Genomic DNA, 16898 nt, shown 5'->3' with positions numbered 1-16898 from the left:
CAAAATTGACTCTTGAATATCAAAAATCTCACAATTAGGTATCTTTGTCTGTCTTTCGTTTGAAATGAACAGGAGATTCTCACACCGGAAGTGTTTGGCCAAAATTCCAAAAAGCAAAAGTATTTTAGGAGAGGTTTCTTTTTTTTTTTATTTGCACGGTTGAAGTTTCAAGAGAGCATAAAATTTAAAGGAATGGCAAATATCAAAACGAACCTCCAAGCAAGAAGATTAATTGCCTTGCGATCTCAACGACAAAAGGAGAAAATAAAGCCCCTGTGATCAGTAGTTCAACTCTTCCAGTTCATAATTCTAATCTATTTAGTACACTTGTGTGCGAAGTTATGTAGATTTCTACTTTGCTGATGAGAAAATAGATTTCTACTTTTTTTTTTTCCAAACCCCTGGGTTAAAGAGTATAAGGCCCCGTTTGGATTCAGAAAATATTTCATCTCATCTTATCTCATACAGTTTTCCCAAATTCCCACAAAACATATAATAAACAATTCAACTTTTTCAAATCTCAAAACAATAATAATATTAAAAAATAATATTCGAACAATATTTTTTTTAACTTTCATCTTTCATCTAAAATCATCTCATCTATCTCTGAATCCAAACCAGCCCTAAGTAGATTTTTTTTTTTATTTTTTTATTTTTTTTTCCATTTTTTGATAAGTGTATAAGTTGAAATTATTAGGTAAACCAAGTATATCGTTCTATGGTAAAGCGCTTAAAATCGCATTCAAATCTATTTTTTTCTTTGCCTTCTTCGGCAATCAAAGCAATCAGTGCACAGAGACTTATTTCTAGTTGAATAAGTAGCTTGAAACTTGCTGGGTGGTATTTTCAGATCTTCCATTAGTACCTGGCGAAGCTTTTCATTTTCCTCCATGAGCTCCTCAATGACTTGCTGGTGTTTCAGTACCTAGAATGCATGGCAACTCAGTTAACTCGACCATTTAAACAAATTCTTCACGCCAGATGGATGATAAATTTCAAAGCTTCGGAGTATAAACGCACGTGCACACAAAAAAAAAAAAAAAACTACTCATAACAATATTCATTACCATTTCATTTATTTTTATGAATGTGTAATTCAAGCAACAACTCCAAATCAGACTAATACGGAAGTTATAAACCGTTGTGCTAAGGCTACAAATTTTCCAGCTCAATTCCTAATATATTACTCTTGTTTACTAGTGATTTCGCATGCACGAGGAATCAAAGCAGAAATATGTCCTTGGTCTCGCATCAAAAGAGATTGCAATACTAGGATATTAAGTTTTAACTTATGTCATGTAGGAAAGACTTACTGAGTTAGAGGTTCCTTTGTTGTACTTACAAGGAAGAGGCAGAATTGAATAATTAAAAAGATGGTATTGTTCACGTTCTTGAACAAAATGTGGTTGTAGGGTTGTGATAATTCCTTGAGCCAATTATTGATTGGGATTCGCCTCCACTGTTTGATGAAGAATATCTTTTTTTTATAAGTAAGAAATTTATTAAAAAAAGCTAATTAGGCACAGCCCAAATACACCAAGTGTACAAGAGAAAGACACCTAATTACAAGCTAGCTCTGAAAAACAGTACAAAAGTCATTAAGACTATTCCCATCCAATACAATAACCAAAGCCCAAAGGAGCAAAGTATGAAAAAAAAAAGCTCAAATCCCTTCCACCTATCTTTCTTTATTCTCAAACGGTTGCTATTTGACGATTTTCTAGAATCCCTCTCCAACACTCCAAGAGGTTCACCACCCTCTTGGGAATCACCCAAGCAATCCCACCTTAGCAAAGACCTCGTCCCACAAAGCCTTCAACACATCACAATGAAGAAAAAGATGATCCGCTGATTCACCACATCTTTTGCACATAAAGCACCAATCCATCGCAATGATACCACACTTTCTTAACTTAACAATGGTAAGAATTTCCCATGAGAAGCCAACCACCCGAAGAAAGCCACCTTAAGAGGCACCTTGCATCTCCAAATATTTTTCTAAGGAAAAAAAGTCAATTTAAACATGTGACACCAAGACCTTGTATAAAGATCTAACCAAGAATTTCTTATTACCAAACTGATTCCAAAGTAATCTATCCTTCCCTCCCGAGTTTATGTTTAAAGCATAAGCAAGCTGTAAAAATCAGTAATGTCCTCCACTTCCCAATCTTGGACATCTCTAATAAAGCTTACTGACCACTGAATAAATCCAGAAGTATTATCCTTGTAATCAGCCATGGAAGCACCTTTATTCGAAGCAATTCTGAAGAGAGAGGGGAAAACATTCTTCAAGGCCTCATCCCCATACCACAAGTCATGCCAAAAACTGATCCAGTTTCCCCCTACACACCTCAAATCTGAAATTTCTGAAGAATTGCCCCCATCCATTACGAATGAATTTCCACACTCCCACACCATATGCCCCTCTTACTTCTTTGGAGCACCAACCACCCCAAGAACTCCCATACTTGGCATCAATAACAATCCTCCAAAGAGCGTCCCCTTCTTCATGATACCTCCACAGCCATTTGATCCTTAGTACTAAAGTTTTGACTTCTATTGTGCTTGACAAGGTGAACAATGCAATCTTTTGTTTTTTGTTCTGTTCCGGCAGGAATGGCAGAAATATTTTATGACGGAAAAGTAACCAGCATGGATATGTGAGATGTTTCATTCCAGTGAGGATTCCGGCCTATTTCGGTGCATTCTGGCTGAATCCCAGTATTCCGGTCAGAAAGGACATTTCACTCCGAAATTAGTCATGATGGGAGCCCAACTACTATGACCGTTCCGTTCCGGTTTGAGTTGAACAAAAGTGAGTGATATCACTGATATGACCGTTCCAGCTGCTGGTAATCGTTTCGTTTCAAGAGCCCAGCTCATGGATTGTGTGATATGACAAGGTTGTCCTTTTTGGTAAGAGTTATATCACTGATGAAAAGCTCGTGGATTGTGTGATATGATAGGAATTTGTTGGTTCATGGAGCCGATTTCAACAACTACATTTTTTATCAATGTGTGTGTATATATATATATATAAATTACATTTCAGAAACTATATATATCTATATATTACATATATCCAGTTATAGATATATAATTAATTTATTCATATAACAACTATCCCGAAATGGTATATCGAAATATACTGGTACTGAAATATTCTGTTCCCAATCGGAATAGTCACCGGAACGGAATTTTTTTTTATAAGTATGGAACGGAATGTTAATGTTTCACACACCGGTCACTAGACTCGGTCTCTTGCAACACAAGGAAGGTGAGGGCTCAAGGTTGATGAGTCACCCTTGATGCCTAAGTTAGTTCGTTGATTCCCAGCAAGAATTTTAGTATGTGAGAGAGCGTAAGAAGGTATTCTAACCTGGGATTAAGCTTTTATACCCCCTGCTGAGGTGGTCCCCCGTATCTCGTGTCAGAGGCGCCCGTCCTCCATACAAGGTACCTCGTTGTCGCCTTTAATGCGGCAAGGCTACCTTGATCGTGTCCTTTGTGGTAGGTTGGTGAGTGCGGCCACCTTCTATGCATTCTGTCAGGGACAGGGCCTTGCTGTGATCTCTATCCACGTTTCGCATCTAGGCCTTAAATGTAGTGTGGCTCTGCTACATGCGTGTGCAAGGTCGTGTCAAAGAGCTCACCGTCCCATCATTCCATGTCGACCCTCTTCCCGTGCTGACTCTGGGCCTCCTTCCTCAGGATTCCTGACTCGTGGGCCGACTATGCTTTGGTTGCTAGGCCTCCCAAGAACAAGTTGGGCTCAGCCCGGTGGGGGAGTGATCCCTTCCACGAAATTCAAAACTTTGGAACAATGGCCTCTTCATGATTGATGGATCTTTGAAGACATGGGAAACTCCACCAGATATTGCTTATCAAATGTTATTGACTGGTATATAGGATCTACGAAAGGTGGTTGTGAGTTTTCAAACAAGTTTTTCTTCAAGTCAAAACGATCTTGTGGGGAAAAGTTTTTCAACCTTTTTACAACTTTGTTTTAAATGGAGGGTATTTAAGTAAAATAGAGTTAAGTATCATTATTTTGGGTAAAATTTCAAAAGGAAATGCTAACAAACTTAAGAATTTATTGTAAAATTAATTAATAATTTAATTAATGGAAAAGTGACCCTATCGAACAGGGGTCAAGTAGCAATGCCTGCTTGGATGTGGGAGCTTCAACTCTTTCCTTATACACTATCAGCATTAACATCTAGACAGTGGGTCTCTAAGCAAAGTAAGATAATGTTTTTGATAGGTAAAATAAGATTTTATTAAATCAAGTAAATATGAGCAGCTCAGCCCAAGTAAATAGGAAGTGTGTGTGTGTGTGTGGAGAGAGAGAGAGAGAGAGAGAGAGAGAGCACCTAGTTACAGGTTTGGAGCTAGAGATGGATACAAGAAAATCATGGAAGCTAGGCCAATTGAGGACAATGACAGAAGCCCACAAGAATAAAATGTGGAAGAAGAAACATCTAAGATCATCCAAAGAGCGTTCTCTATGGGCCTATGCACCACTGGAATTAGTCGAGACTTTGTCTTGGACACCTGGTGCCAATAAAAGAAAAAAGCATTCTCTATCTTCAAAGTTCCAACCATTTCTTTCTACCCAAATACACCACGTGAGACATAAGGGAATCATATGCCACACTGTAGCAATTTGGTTATTACCCTAAAGGCCTCTCCAACTAGCAAGGAGATCTACCACCCTCCTAGGCATTACCCAAGTAAGTCCGGTCTTGCTAAAAACCTCATCCTATAAGGCCCTGGCCATCTCAGAGTGAAGTAATAAATGATCCACAATTTCACCACTTCTTTTACACATATAGCAACAATCCATAACAACAAGCCCTTGCTTCCTCAGATTTTCCCAAGAGAAGCAATCCAAACAAAGAAAACAACCTTGGGAGGCACCTTGCTCCTACATATACACTTCCAAGGAGGACTGAATAGCAAACTTCCTACTCCCCGAATGAAACCAAACCATCTTATCCGCCTTGTTGCTACCAATTCTCTATGCGTGCACCAAGTTGAAAAGTTTGGAAATAGCCCCATCTTCCCAATCTTGAGCCACTCAAGTAAAACAAGCATTCCACTATAAGGCTCTTTACTAGAACTATCCAAAAGATCTGCCACCAAGGCCTCCTGGTAATGTGTAATAATCCAAAAGAGGGCAAGAAATGCAATCTTGAGAGCCCTTTTGCCACACCAAACATCATGCTAAAATCTGACCTTCGATTCCACGCCAACCACAATTCTTAAGTGACTTGCAAAAACCCCCAATCCATTCCTAGTATTTTCCCACAATCTCACACCAGGCCACCTCTCATTTGCATTCGAGAACCAACCCCCAAGCACTCTCATACTCAGAATTAATTACAATCCTCCACAATGTCTCCCCTTCTTGATAATACTACATAACCACTTCCCAAGAAGAGACTTGTTAAGAATCCTCAACTTGCGAACCCCCAACCCTTCGCTAGAGATTGGGGCGAAACCTTATCCCAATTAACAAGAAGAAACTTAACCTTATCGCCAATTCCACCCCACAAGAAAGCATGAAAAATCTTCTCGATATGGTTTCCACACCTATAGGTAAAGATAACAAGGATAGAGAGTATGTAGGTAAGGTTAGAAGAGTGCTCTTGATTCTCCCTCTTTTGACAAGTACATCCTTTTCCAGCCTGTCAACTCTCTCATTCTTGTACCAAAGCCCCTTTCCTCTTTAGGGCTCCTACTGCTGCCCAATTCTTTTGTCATTTTGAATCGGAATAGGTACAGCCTAGTTCATCTGATTACTACAGGGATGAACCCAATCCGGAAGATAAACCAGAAAATGAAAGACCTATTGAACCGATCACAGGAATGCCAGTTACAGTACCTATCAGCCAAAGTGGAATCCTTCTAGTAGAATCGGCCATTTTACCCTACTTTCCCCTGGCCAACTAGCTGTTAGGAGAGAGAGCTGCTGCAGTACCTTTACATGATAGGACTCACCTTCCTTTACACCACCTTTCCCCAAACCAGCACCTCCCAAGCAAGTAAAATAGAAACTCCAAATTCACATGGTCATGAGCCATGTCCATATCCAGCTTACATAAAATACCTGGCACTTCCTCTTTGATTCTACTATCCAAATATTTAGTGGCAATTAGCACTGAGTCAAGCATCTAGGGTTTCAAAATAATCTCCATTACGATCATACTCATACAATTGGCAAGACAAAGCCGTCAATGTGGAGCATCTCAGTGGCCCCCTAATGGAAGAACTTTGAGCACTTATCCCCTTCATTCAACCAAAGAGCCCTAGATTTTTGCCTCCACGAAATCTCCTCCATCAAGAATATCACCTCTTCCTAATGCACCACCCTCAAGCCCTACAACTCCTCAACAAGAGAAGACTTCAACTATCAACATTCCAGAAAGTTCCGCATTCCACATCTCCAGGTCATTCTTCAAGGCTTTTGGTTTGTGTGCCAGCATAAAACTCGAAGTTCCATGAATCTAATAAGAAGACTATCACTGTCTTACCTTGTTTACAAAACCATCGAATTTCGGCCTTATTTTTTAACGTAAAATATCGGTGCCCTCGTTCTGAACAAATCCAAGGCAATCTTTTTTGGCACACCATAGGGAAATCCCACGAAGGTAAAACCAGGAAATTGTTCAATCCAGCCAAACCCCAATGTTGGACCACCCCACGAGGGGCAAAGGCAAATCCAAAAGGCCCAAATCAAAGATAAGTGTGGGAAAATCAGTAAACCGAGGCACCTCCCATCAGCTATACAAAAGGCGAGTCACATTAGAATTCCCACCTATAAACCGAGGCACCTCCCACCAGCTATACAAACCAACAATTGCATCCCAGTCACATTAGAATTCCCACCTATAAACCGAGGCACCTCCCGCCAGCTATACAAACCAACAATCGCATCCCATAATAGTCTCTTGCAACTATCTGTATTCCGATCATAAATACCTACAAAAGCCCACACAAACCCATCCTCCACATTCTTGAAGAAGCATGACACCAAATAATCACTACTGCCCATTGATGCTGCACAGTCCTCCACCATGCATGCTAGCCATCCCATTGTGGTGCTACCAATGCTAACCTCCTTTACCACCTTTCTACTTCTTTCCACGACACAGATAACACCAGCCCCATCCAATACAAATTCAAACACTTAAGCATCCACCAGCAACTTCCTCAATGCCCCCGACCCACCGTAATAATGAAATGAGGAGATTGACAAAAAGAATAATGAAAAGGGGATAAAAGATGAGGAAACATGATTATTTTCATTTTTCAGTGAGAAGCACCAGAAGCAAACATTTGGAGAAATTTTCACAATTAAGCCAGACAATTGCTTTATGACTCTCTTTAAGCAAAGTAAGATTATGGTGTGGAAAACAAATTGCGAGTGAATTCCAACTCTCTTTCCTATCATCAGCCCTAAAGAATTGTATTCATTTCTGCAAAGCTGCAAGATATTGAAAGATAACGATACAATATCCAAAATCCATGGTTCAAGAAGCGGAAAACGAGGTCAGGGCTATTTGCAACTGGGGAGATAGATGTAGCCAGCTGGAAAGCATCAGTAGAAATATCAATCCACTGTAGAGTTACTTGCAATGAGGTTTGGTAATCAGTCTTTAATTCCCATGTTTTGGGAACCTTAAATGCAATTAGTCTGGTCAAAATCTTTGTAGTCTTAAGCTTGTATCTATGGACGTAGTCAATGCCTGTCTAGAATGCCTAAGAGCATTAAATTAAGTTAGTCTAATATTCATTGTATACAATGACAATGAAAATCAAAGCAGGTTGCATTGATAAAAAACTAATTTAATTCCCTTTCTACTCTTTAGGTTTTGTTTGCCGTTGCACCACAACATTTAACTGTTGCAGCATTATCTAGCTGGATCATGATGTCATGCAAACTGTTCTTTCTAGTGAAAACGAGGAGTTTTCTCACTGGATGCAAGTATTTTCGTATGAAATAATCACGACTTGATATAATTGAAAATACCAGTAATTTTAACATTACCATTTGAAGCACGTTGTTTTCTGACCGCAAACGTCCAGCCTACAAAGGTAAAATCCAGGAATTAAAATGCAAGTGCGTGAGAAGGCATACATGTGTAGAGACTATACATATGGAAGGATTAGAGTCATACATGGTATAACTCAAATATCTCCCTACTCGATAACCTTTTGTTGGATAAAAATTTTGACGAGTTGACCGTCAGATTATACAACGTTTTATACCTATTCATGCATCCCAAATTTCACTTGATTATTACTGTCTAATCCAAAACTCATACATTTGGCATATTGTTAAAATTTAAGGAAACTTTTCTTTCAAACATTTTGTAGAGGAGAGGTATTTTAATCTCCAATCATCTTGATATTGTAAGGATGATGAATGTGTAGAGAAAATGTATCCAGCTGTCAGTTTGGAATAATATTGATTGAATAATTGGTTGAGTGAACTAACATTATTATAACACTAGGTGTAACTTTGTCAATACATGATAATTCCAAGAATAAATTTAGGATCAAGTTACATTGCATTTTAAATAGTCAATAGGCAGTTAATCAGGTCTGATAATGTTACAATTGGGGCCCTTTTTTCAGAACAGTCGATAGGCAGTTAAACAGGTCTGATAATTCTTAAAGCAATTCTTTAACAACTATTACTTAGGTGGATCCAAGGCACTACTAATTCAAAACAGAGCCTAGTTTGACAGAAAAAAACTATATCACTTTTCTTCTCTTTTCCTTTTTTGATAAGTAGGATAAAGCTATATCCAAGTAGGTTACAGTGCCTAGGAAAAGGAAAAAGGGTTTGCATTCGACTGTAAGACTAGACAAGTTCCATTTGGTGCTTACCAAGTTATTCAGTTCAGTGTCTTCCCCTTTCAAAACTGGGTTCTGCAGAAAGCTGCTGATAACTTTTTCTGTCCGACTGCTGAAAGATGAGTCAGTTGGAGTGCCTTTTGATGCAAAACTCTCATAAGTTGAACCTGAACCTATATTTTCATATCCAGGCAGACCTTGACGTGTGTCTTCAGGTCCCTTGGCTCCCAGCTGCATGATACTTCCCATTGGGTTTTGACCTAAGGACTGATTCATCATGCTCATGCCACCCTGCAAAGACACTGGAAGGGCACCTTGTCCAATGGATAAATTCGGAGCAATTCCAAACTTCAGTACCATCTTTGTCATTGCTTGCTAGAAAATCAACAACTAAAATGTTAGACGCACGAAACTGCAACAATTCATGCGTTGCAATAGTTATGACAGAAAAATACATACTACAAGATAAGATTGCATTTGATTCAACACTCCAGGTTTGACAGCAAGGCCTGCAACAGAAACTCACTGTTTCAGATATCATGTATGATGATTGTTATAACAATTAAGTTTAGCAAATTATAAAATGCAGTAAAGGCTTCTATCTCCTAACCATGAGCTGCTCTAATAAATCTCACATTCCACCTGTTAGCAAATTACTAGATATCTCCAATACAAAACCATCCTTAATATGTATATTCCCCACAGTCCACTTTCTCCACCACCCTTTTGTCCCACATCAGTAATATTCTACCGGAACCCCCTCAAGGGGGCTAAATAAACCGGGCCATTTGATGGTGTCCCCACAAGCTTTGTACACATCTTCTAGTAACTATTTCCAACAAACATATAGTATCTATCCCTTGCTGAAGGAGATTTTTTAATTTTAGGCATTCGACATTCATAAGAAAACGGCCATTACCCACCCCTTAGTATTACTAGGGTTAGAACTACCATCTCTAGGTTCATAGTTAATAGACCACGAAAGTTTTTCCAATTCTCTATTCTTTTTAACCTTGCTTGAGGGTAGAAGTCAATCCCTGATAAGAGTGGCCTGCTTCAATAACAATAAGCAAAGCCAACAGTTAATCTTCACCTCTCACATGATAAACCCACACAATGCTTGGATTTCTTTTCTTTTTGATAACCAAACTAGATGTATCCATGCCAAAATTTACTTCAAAATCTCTCGGAAAGCATGTGCTCAAGCGGATTGGCTTATCTACAATACCCAACATCTCTAAACCAGATGAATCACTCTACTACTCCCTTCACCAACTTTGTCAACGACAACAATCTCACAAGAAATATTGCCCATGCTGCCCCCCACCCTACCCCGGGGAGCCTCCTTTTTTTCACACCATTCGGACTTACAACCCAAGGGATGAAGCAATTGAATTGACTTGTTATTGGACATGGGGGAGAGAGCAGCCCAAAACTTGCTAAACCAGGTAAGCCACTGATCACAGGCACTTTGCGCCTATCTCCAGCATATATGCTGGCATAATATCAGTCATTTTACAACCATTCATCCTAGAGGTGCCCAACTGTCATGAACGGGACTTGATAGATCTCCAATCATTGACACGTCTATAATAATTTATATGCAGGAGATGGTAAGGAGGAAATGATGGGGTGGTTGTTGGTGCCTTGTGAGGAGGAATATTTAGGGCCTGGTACAGTTTGGAGCTGAGTCTGGGAAGATGTTGTCCCCCTAATATCTCTTCCACTGATCAACAATACAGTTAGTTCATCATCGGATTGGGTTTTGTAAAAGGTTAACGAGATGCAGCACTGCGTGGGGATTACACATGGAGGATTTGAGGATCAATCCACAGCACTACTCACTGCAATTGAGGCCGGTCACTTACTTGGAACAAAATCAAGATCTAAGAAGAGCAGGGAATCAAAGCATCTTACTTGGGCAATCAACAACAACTCTTAAGAGAGGTAGTCCAAGTCGAGGGAGGACTAGACTGAGGGCAGAACCAATTGTATTATGAAGCCCAAGATTTTAACTTGGAATGTCCGGGGACTTAACGAGTTTTTAATAAGCATATCCAAATTAAAAACTTGCTCAATTCATGGAAAGTTGATATTGTGTGTTTTCAGGAAATGAAAATGGAATATATTTCTCGTAGGATCTTTCGGAGTTTGTGGAGTTGCCAATACGTAGGATGGTCCTATTTAGCTTCTAAGGGAGCTTCAGGTCGAGTATTAGTTATGTGGGATACGAGGGTGGTGGAGAGCATGGAGGAGTGTGTTGGGGAATTTCTAGTGGCTTGCTTTTTTTAAAAAGATGGTAGATGATTTCAAGTGGGCCTTTGCCGGAGCTTATGGGCCAAACCTAGATTGGTGGGACATGTCTTGGTGCATTCATGGTGGCTTAACATTACCCGGTTCCCAAGTGGGAGATTGGGGGAGAAGCGTCTTTGTCCCAAGCATGAGATTGGAGGATTGTTCACATGGTCATCCAATCAGGCTTGGTCTAGATTGGATAGGTTTTTAATTTATCCCTCTTGGGCTTTCTTCAGATCATTTCCCTATACTGGGCTTAATGTTCATAATTTCCTTGTATCTATTTTTGCTTCCTAGCTAGATGTTTTCTCTTCTATACATCTAGCGTACTTGGCTATGCTTATTGATACTAATAAATTTCACTTAAATAAAAAATAATAATTTGCTGCTCCAACATCACTCAAATGTTTTATACCCTTGTATAGGGCTGAGCAAAAATCTAAACATCCGACTCTTGATCCGACTCCACTCTGACTTTGACAAAATGGAGTCGGAGTCGGATTTTTTTAATTTTAGTCTAAGTCAAAGGTGTCACTGGATCAACTCCAACTCCATTTCCGATATTGTACATATGTTATAAAAAGATGTATTTATCTATATATTTATCATGTATGCTAGTATAGTTATATAGTTATATAACTAGAAGTTATATAGTTAAATTCAATAATATGCTAATATGAGCTAATTATTATAAAACAATATACCTATACTATAATACAAATAAACTAATGATAGTCTAGTATGTGTAAATATCATAGTATTACTACCATACATAATCAAGTATAGAAATAAGTTAGACACTAGTATTTAAATAAGTCTAGTATAATAAGTTAATAACACGTATAATTAGACACTAGAAAGTTAATAACACATATCATAGTATTACTACCACGCACTGTATGGTACGAGTAGCACCCCTACTAGTAATTTACTAAAGTATAATAACACATGTAATTAGACACTAGAAATAAGTTATAAATAAGTTAGACACTAGTATAATATAATAACATGTACTTAGACACTATAGTATAAGTCTAGTATAAAAATAAGTTAGATATTAGTATAGAAGTAAATTAGCAGTGAATGATTTAGTTTTTGTTTTTAATTTTTTGGAAAAATTGAAATTTGAAAGCCCACAAATAATTCCTTTTTAAAATGGGCTAAATGTGAAGCTAAGAAAACAAAGTCCAAAACTGAAAGCCCAAATCCAACTCTGCTCCGACAAGTCAGAGTCAGATTTTGGGGGAATCCGACTCCGATTAAGTCGATGCTCACCCCTACCCTTGTATATTAAAGGTATTGGAATACTCATGATCTATTATTTCAATGAGACTATTGTGCACGAATTCAATAGGCTCATTATGTAAAAATAATAAAAGAAAAAAGGAAGTTGATGAAACAATAAAAAAGAACTAAATTTCTAACATTACAAAGGGTTGGGGAATATGTTAGCACCAATTTTTGATAATTCCACACCAGCCCCTCTCAAACGGTAAGTCCCACATGGCCCCACCAAACGAGGGGTCGTTCAGAAATATCTTTTCTATGATAACTTTTTTTATGACATGGGACTTCACCCAGGTAGGCCCTTCAAACCTACCCCTAGGGTATAAACCCTAGATACACAATCCCACTGCCAAACCCTGATGTTAAATAACAAAATTGTAAACTTATGACCTACAATTTGGCATTTACGATTGATTTTATTACTTATCAAAAAAAAAAAATTACAATTGATTTTATCAATAATACAACTGGATGTGGCATCAATGTTAATACATTTAGCAACAGATATTATAAGTTCGATTTGATTGAATATTCACCATTTTATTAAATATTCATTTTTTTCAAAAAAACTATGATTTTTAAATCTATTTTACCATTATAAAATGCCATAATGCGCATCCCTTGACATAAAGCCACATTTGGACCTCATTCATTTCCGTCCACTTACAAAATGTTTGAGTGAATGGTGGCTAGATGGAAAAGACTCATGGACCATGCCCTTTATTTCTTTACAATTTAGTCCTACCCATGTATAGATTAGAAAAAACATAGGGCCAATATCTTCCCTTGAGAGTTCAGTGTGTCATACCAACTCCGAAACCATGGCCGAAGCCAACACCACAACCGACGCCTGCTTCAATATTCTTAGCTCCCAACTTCCTTAGCTAAAAAAGGAGAGACAGATAAACTATTGTTATTAAAAAAATGTATTTTGGTATATAACCATGTTAAGTAAGTAGTAGAAAACAAATAGAAAGATCAATTTTGACTTACAGATTCATTCACATGTCTGCTAACACCGGAAAAAGCATCAGTTGCCCCTCTAGTGGCACTCATAACTTGACCAAGCATTGGTAATGCACCTGAGAATAGGTCAAATCAAATCTTCTCAGAAACCAGTATCCCACCAATAAGGTAAATAAACAACCAATAAAGCACCTACTCAAGAGTATTACTATTCAACAATACACCACCCCCCTCCCCCCCCCCCCCCCAAAAAAAAAATCATCCATTTCATCTAAGATTTTGAAGACCCATTCCTTATCCTACTTTTAAGCAAGATCAAATGCATGTCCAATGAAAGAAGTATAAAATTACAATGCTGAAGATGACTAACGGGATAGAAAAACTAGAAAACAAGACAGAACTTGGTACAATAATGAAATTGCATGATTAATGAGAAGAAAAATACAAATTCAAATAATTGAAAGAATTGTAGCTTTTTAGTGTGTCAATACCATGTCCAGGAGGAAGCTTTCGGTGGGAAGAGGGTTAAGGAATCAAGGAATGATCAATTCATTTTAATCATCAGTGAGACCACAGTCAAGTTAGCAACGAGGAAAGAGTTAACTAACATCCACTAGTTACATTCTATCTCAGATGTTAGGCAATTATAAGGTTATAAGGGTTAATTATGTCCTCCCCCACCTCCCCTCAAAAAACTAGACCCCCCCCCCCCCCCAAAAAAAAAAACTTCAACTTGCTGCACCCCCCCATAGAATAAAGTTCCAGTGTTTAGTTACGCCCCATAGTAAATATATTTAAATCACCATTAACTTAATGAAAATATGTGCAAATGTACAAAATTAACCTTAATATTAAAATAAAGCCTTTCGATAAAATAAAGGCTAATTACATCTGACTATATATTTCATTAATGTTGATAATGATTTGGAAAGGGGGGGTTGTACTCACACTAAACTAGAATGAGGGTCTTGTTACACTTGCTCAAAGTTTATCAGGTAAATCACAATGGTGCAGTAGTTTGTGGAGTAGGAGGGAAATGACGAGACTTGTGTCTCATTAAACAAGATTGGGATCTTTGAAGTTGAAAATTAATTCCAAAGTGCTCAGTTGCAGCATCCCAACACATTTAGAGTAATGCAAGTTACAATCCAAGGGTGTGCAAGTCCATGCAGTCTCTTTGAAAAAAAAGTGGGGCCACCATGAAAAAATAGGTTTTTTCATGTGCATCCCAGGTGTGCCCCACTTTTTTTTCAAAGGGACTACACACCCAAGGACTGAACAAATCATTTTCCAAAAACTTATTAGAGAAATTGCACACTAGGCATTAACAAGGTTAGGTAAGCTCTATGGTTGAAGATATTGGTTACATAAGTACGGATTTTGAGAATGATAACTAGCAGCATGTATCCATTTTGACTGCCACCTTGACAATGAATATGAAGCACAGAGAGAATATCAAGGAATTTTTTTTTTTTTTTAATGATAAGTAGAATGCCAAGGAAAAATAGAAGCCCGCTTTAGGTGGTACCCAGGGTTGCACATCCTTTGGGCTCCTTGGATGCTCACTTGGTTCTTAAGTACCTTTCACATGGCTCTACATTGTCTTGGTGCTTACGGTTAATTTGTCCTACCATTATTATTGGCTTAACAAATAACTCAATCCAAAATAAAGCTCAATTGTTAAGATTTTTCATGTTGTAAACCCTATAAAACTGCATCATACACCAAGAACGCATTTTTTTTTCCTTTTTTGTTAAAATAATAACCTATATAATAGACTAACAGAACTTAACAGGATCTTTATACATTTTTAAAATTGTTGAGGGTGGATAAATCATCAACTAAAAGATGGCCAATCAAACAAATGCATTGAACTTAATTATAAAATACCACTTGGAGCCTCTAAGGATATCCAATGCAACTTAATCAAGTGAAAGAGTATTTATTGCTCGAGAACATTAATAAAGAATAAGCCCATTACAGATTACAAAGAACGATAGAATGGGATCACTTTAAAAAAAAAAAAAACTGATCTAAGCATCTAGTGTACTTGGGTTGCGCCTTTTGTGCTTTTTAATAAAGATTTCTTACTTATAAGAAAAACGCATGACATGACAACATTTTGAATCGTTGATGAAACAACTATATATTTTGCATCAGTTTCAATAATAGATTATCGGCAAAAGAAAACTGAGACTTTATATAAAGCAATAGTTTTTAATGGAACATTAAGCATGCCTCCATAAAAGAAATTTTACAGAACACACCCACAATAGTGCATTCTCCACTCCCTTTTTTATTTTATTTTTTTTGTGCATTGTTCAAGTATTTTCTTCTATTATTTTGATCAGCTCTAAGTAACACACCCAAGAAGCAGGAATTAGATTAGCCATTATCATTCTCTCCAACAAAACAAAGCACCAATAAAAAGGAAAGAAAAAAAGCAAAACAAGATAACATAAAATGAACCTACATGGTTTCTTAGACGCTAATAAACGGGTTTCACCATCTTTGGGTTTGAAGAGCTTTCCCAAGTCCATCCTCCAAATAATTTAGAATTTAAGATGCAAAATATCAGGGGGAAAGTGAGGAGGAGTTGGGGGAGGTCGGGTGTTACCTAGATTTATGGGGCGGCCAGCGCCGATACCAATACCACAGCCCACGCCAAAGCCAGTGAATACTTGACCGACTTTGAAAGTAAACGGATTCTCTATTCGGAATCCCTGAAACTCTTTTGCCTTTCTCTGATTCGGCACTATGCTACTGTTACTACCAATAGCACTGTTAGTGGCACTACTCGAAGCCTCCATTCTTGAACAATCTTCTTCTACCTTTGAGACTTTTTCTATATCTAAAAGCTAAAGCTACTAACTATCTTTGTCTGGAATTTTTGGTCGGTGAACTTTCCTGTCTCTCGCTCGCTCGCTCTGAAACATTATGTACAGAGGACATTGGAACAACATAACGGAGATGTCCGTGCTACCATATGGTCGTTGAGGAATCAGTTGTACCTAAGTAGTAAGCTCCTAACAAAATGTCAAATTAGGGGCGTACCATTGAAGTCAATTCCCACGAGTTGGGTTTAATAGGGTTTTGGGGTTCACAACATTGTACAACTCCTTTTACATTCTTTATCTTTCCCCTACCCGAAGGGCATAAATAACGTAGGAGGCAGATTGTACAAGATAGCTAGCTATAAGGGGGCATTTTGAGATGTATAAGAGTACTGGTATTCGACTAGTAAAATGTCATTCAAATTCAAAATATAACAAAATTTTTTATAAATAATTTGCATTGGACTAACTAAAAACTAATTTTTAAAATTTGAAAATTACTATTTACCCATCAAATCTATATTTTATTTACAAATAATCAACAATAGTATTTAATTCACAAGTTAAAATTATTGACAATGGACAAGTCCAGGAAATGTTTTTTTTTTTTTTTTTTTGTAAATAAGCTTATATTATGTTGAATAATTTGGT

At 37.7% G+C, this 16898-nt stretch overlaps 1 protein-coding gene across 2 annotated transcripts; it reads right to left on the bottom strand.

Annotated features, from left to right (window-relative positions):
• Window positions 1–662: 662 nt before the first annotated feature.
• Window positions 663–16604, bottom strand: LOC121235065. 2 transcript variants are annotated; one of them, XM_041131285.1, is made up of 7 exons: window positions 16031–16604; window positions 13441–13529; window positions 13256–13331; window positions 9325–9374; window positions 8899–9240; window positions 8054–8092; window positions 663–925 (listed from the first exon to the last, which is right to left on the bottom strand). In XM_041131285.1, the coding sequence occupies exons 1-7, from the start codon at window positions 16221–16223 to the stop codon at window positions 749–751; spliced, it is 966 nt and encodes a 321-aa protein (XP_040987219.1). In that variant the 5' UTR covers window positions 16224–16604; the 3' UTR covers window positions 663–748. The 2 variants fall into 2 exon arrangements, with proteins under 2 accessions (XP_040987219.1, XP_040987220.1); XM_041131286.1 differs by lacking the exon at window positions 16031–16604 and adding an exon at window positions 15887–16020.
• Window positions 16605–16898: the final 294 nt, after the last annotated feature.

This window comes from Juglans microcarpa x Juglans regia, chromosome 6D, assembly GCF_004785595.1.
Source record: "Juglans microcarpa x Juglans regia isolate MS1-56 chromosome 6D, Jm3101_v1.0, whole genome shotgun sequence".
Taxonomy (NCBI): Eukaryota; Viridiplantae; Streptophyta; class Magnoliopsida; order Fagales; family Juglandaceae; genus Juglans; species Juglans microcarpa x Juglans regia.
The sequence above is the reverse complement of the archived record's forward strand: the minus strand, read 5'-3'. Positions and strand labels throughout refer to the sequence as shown.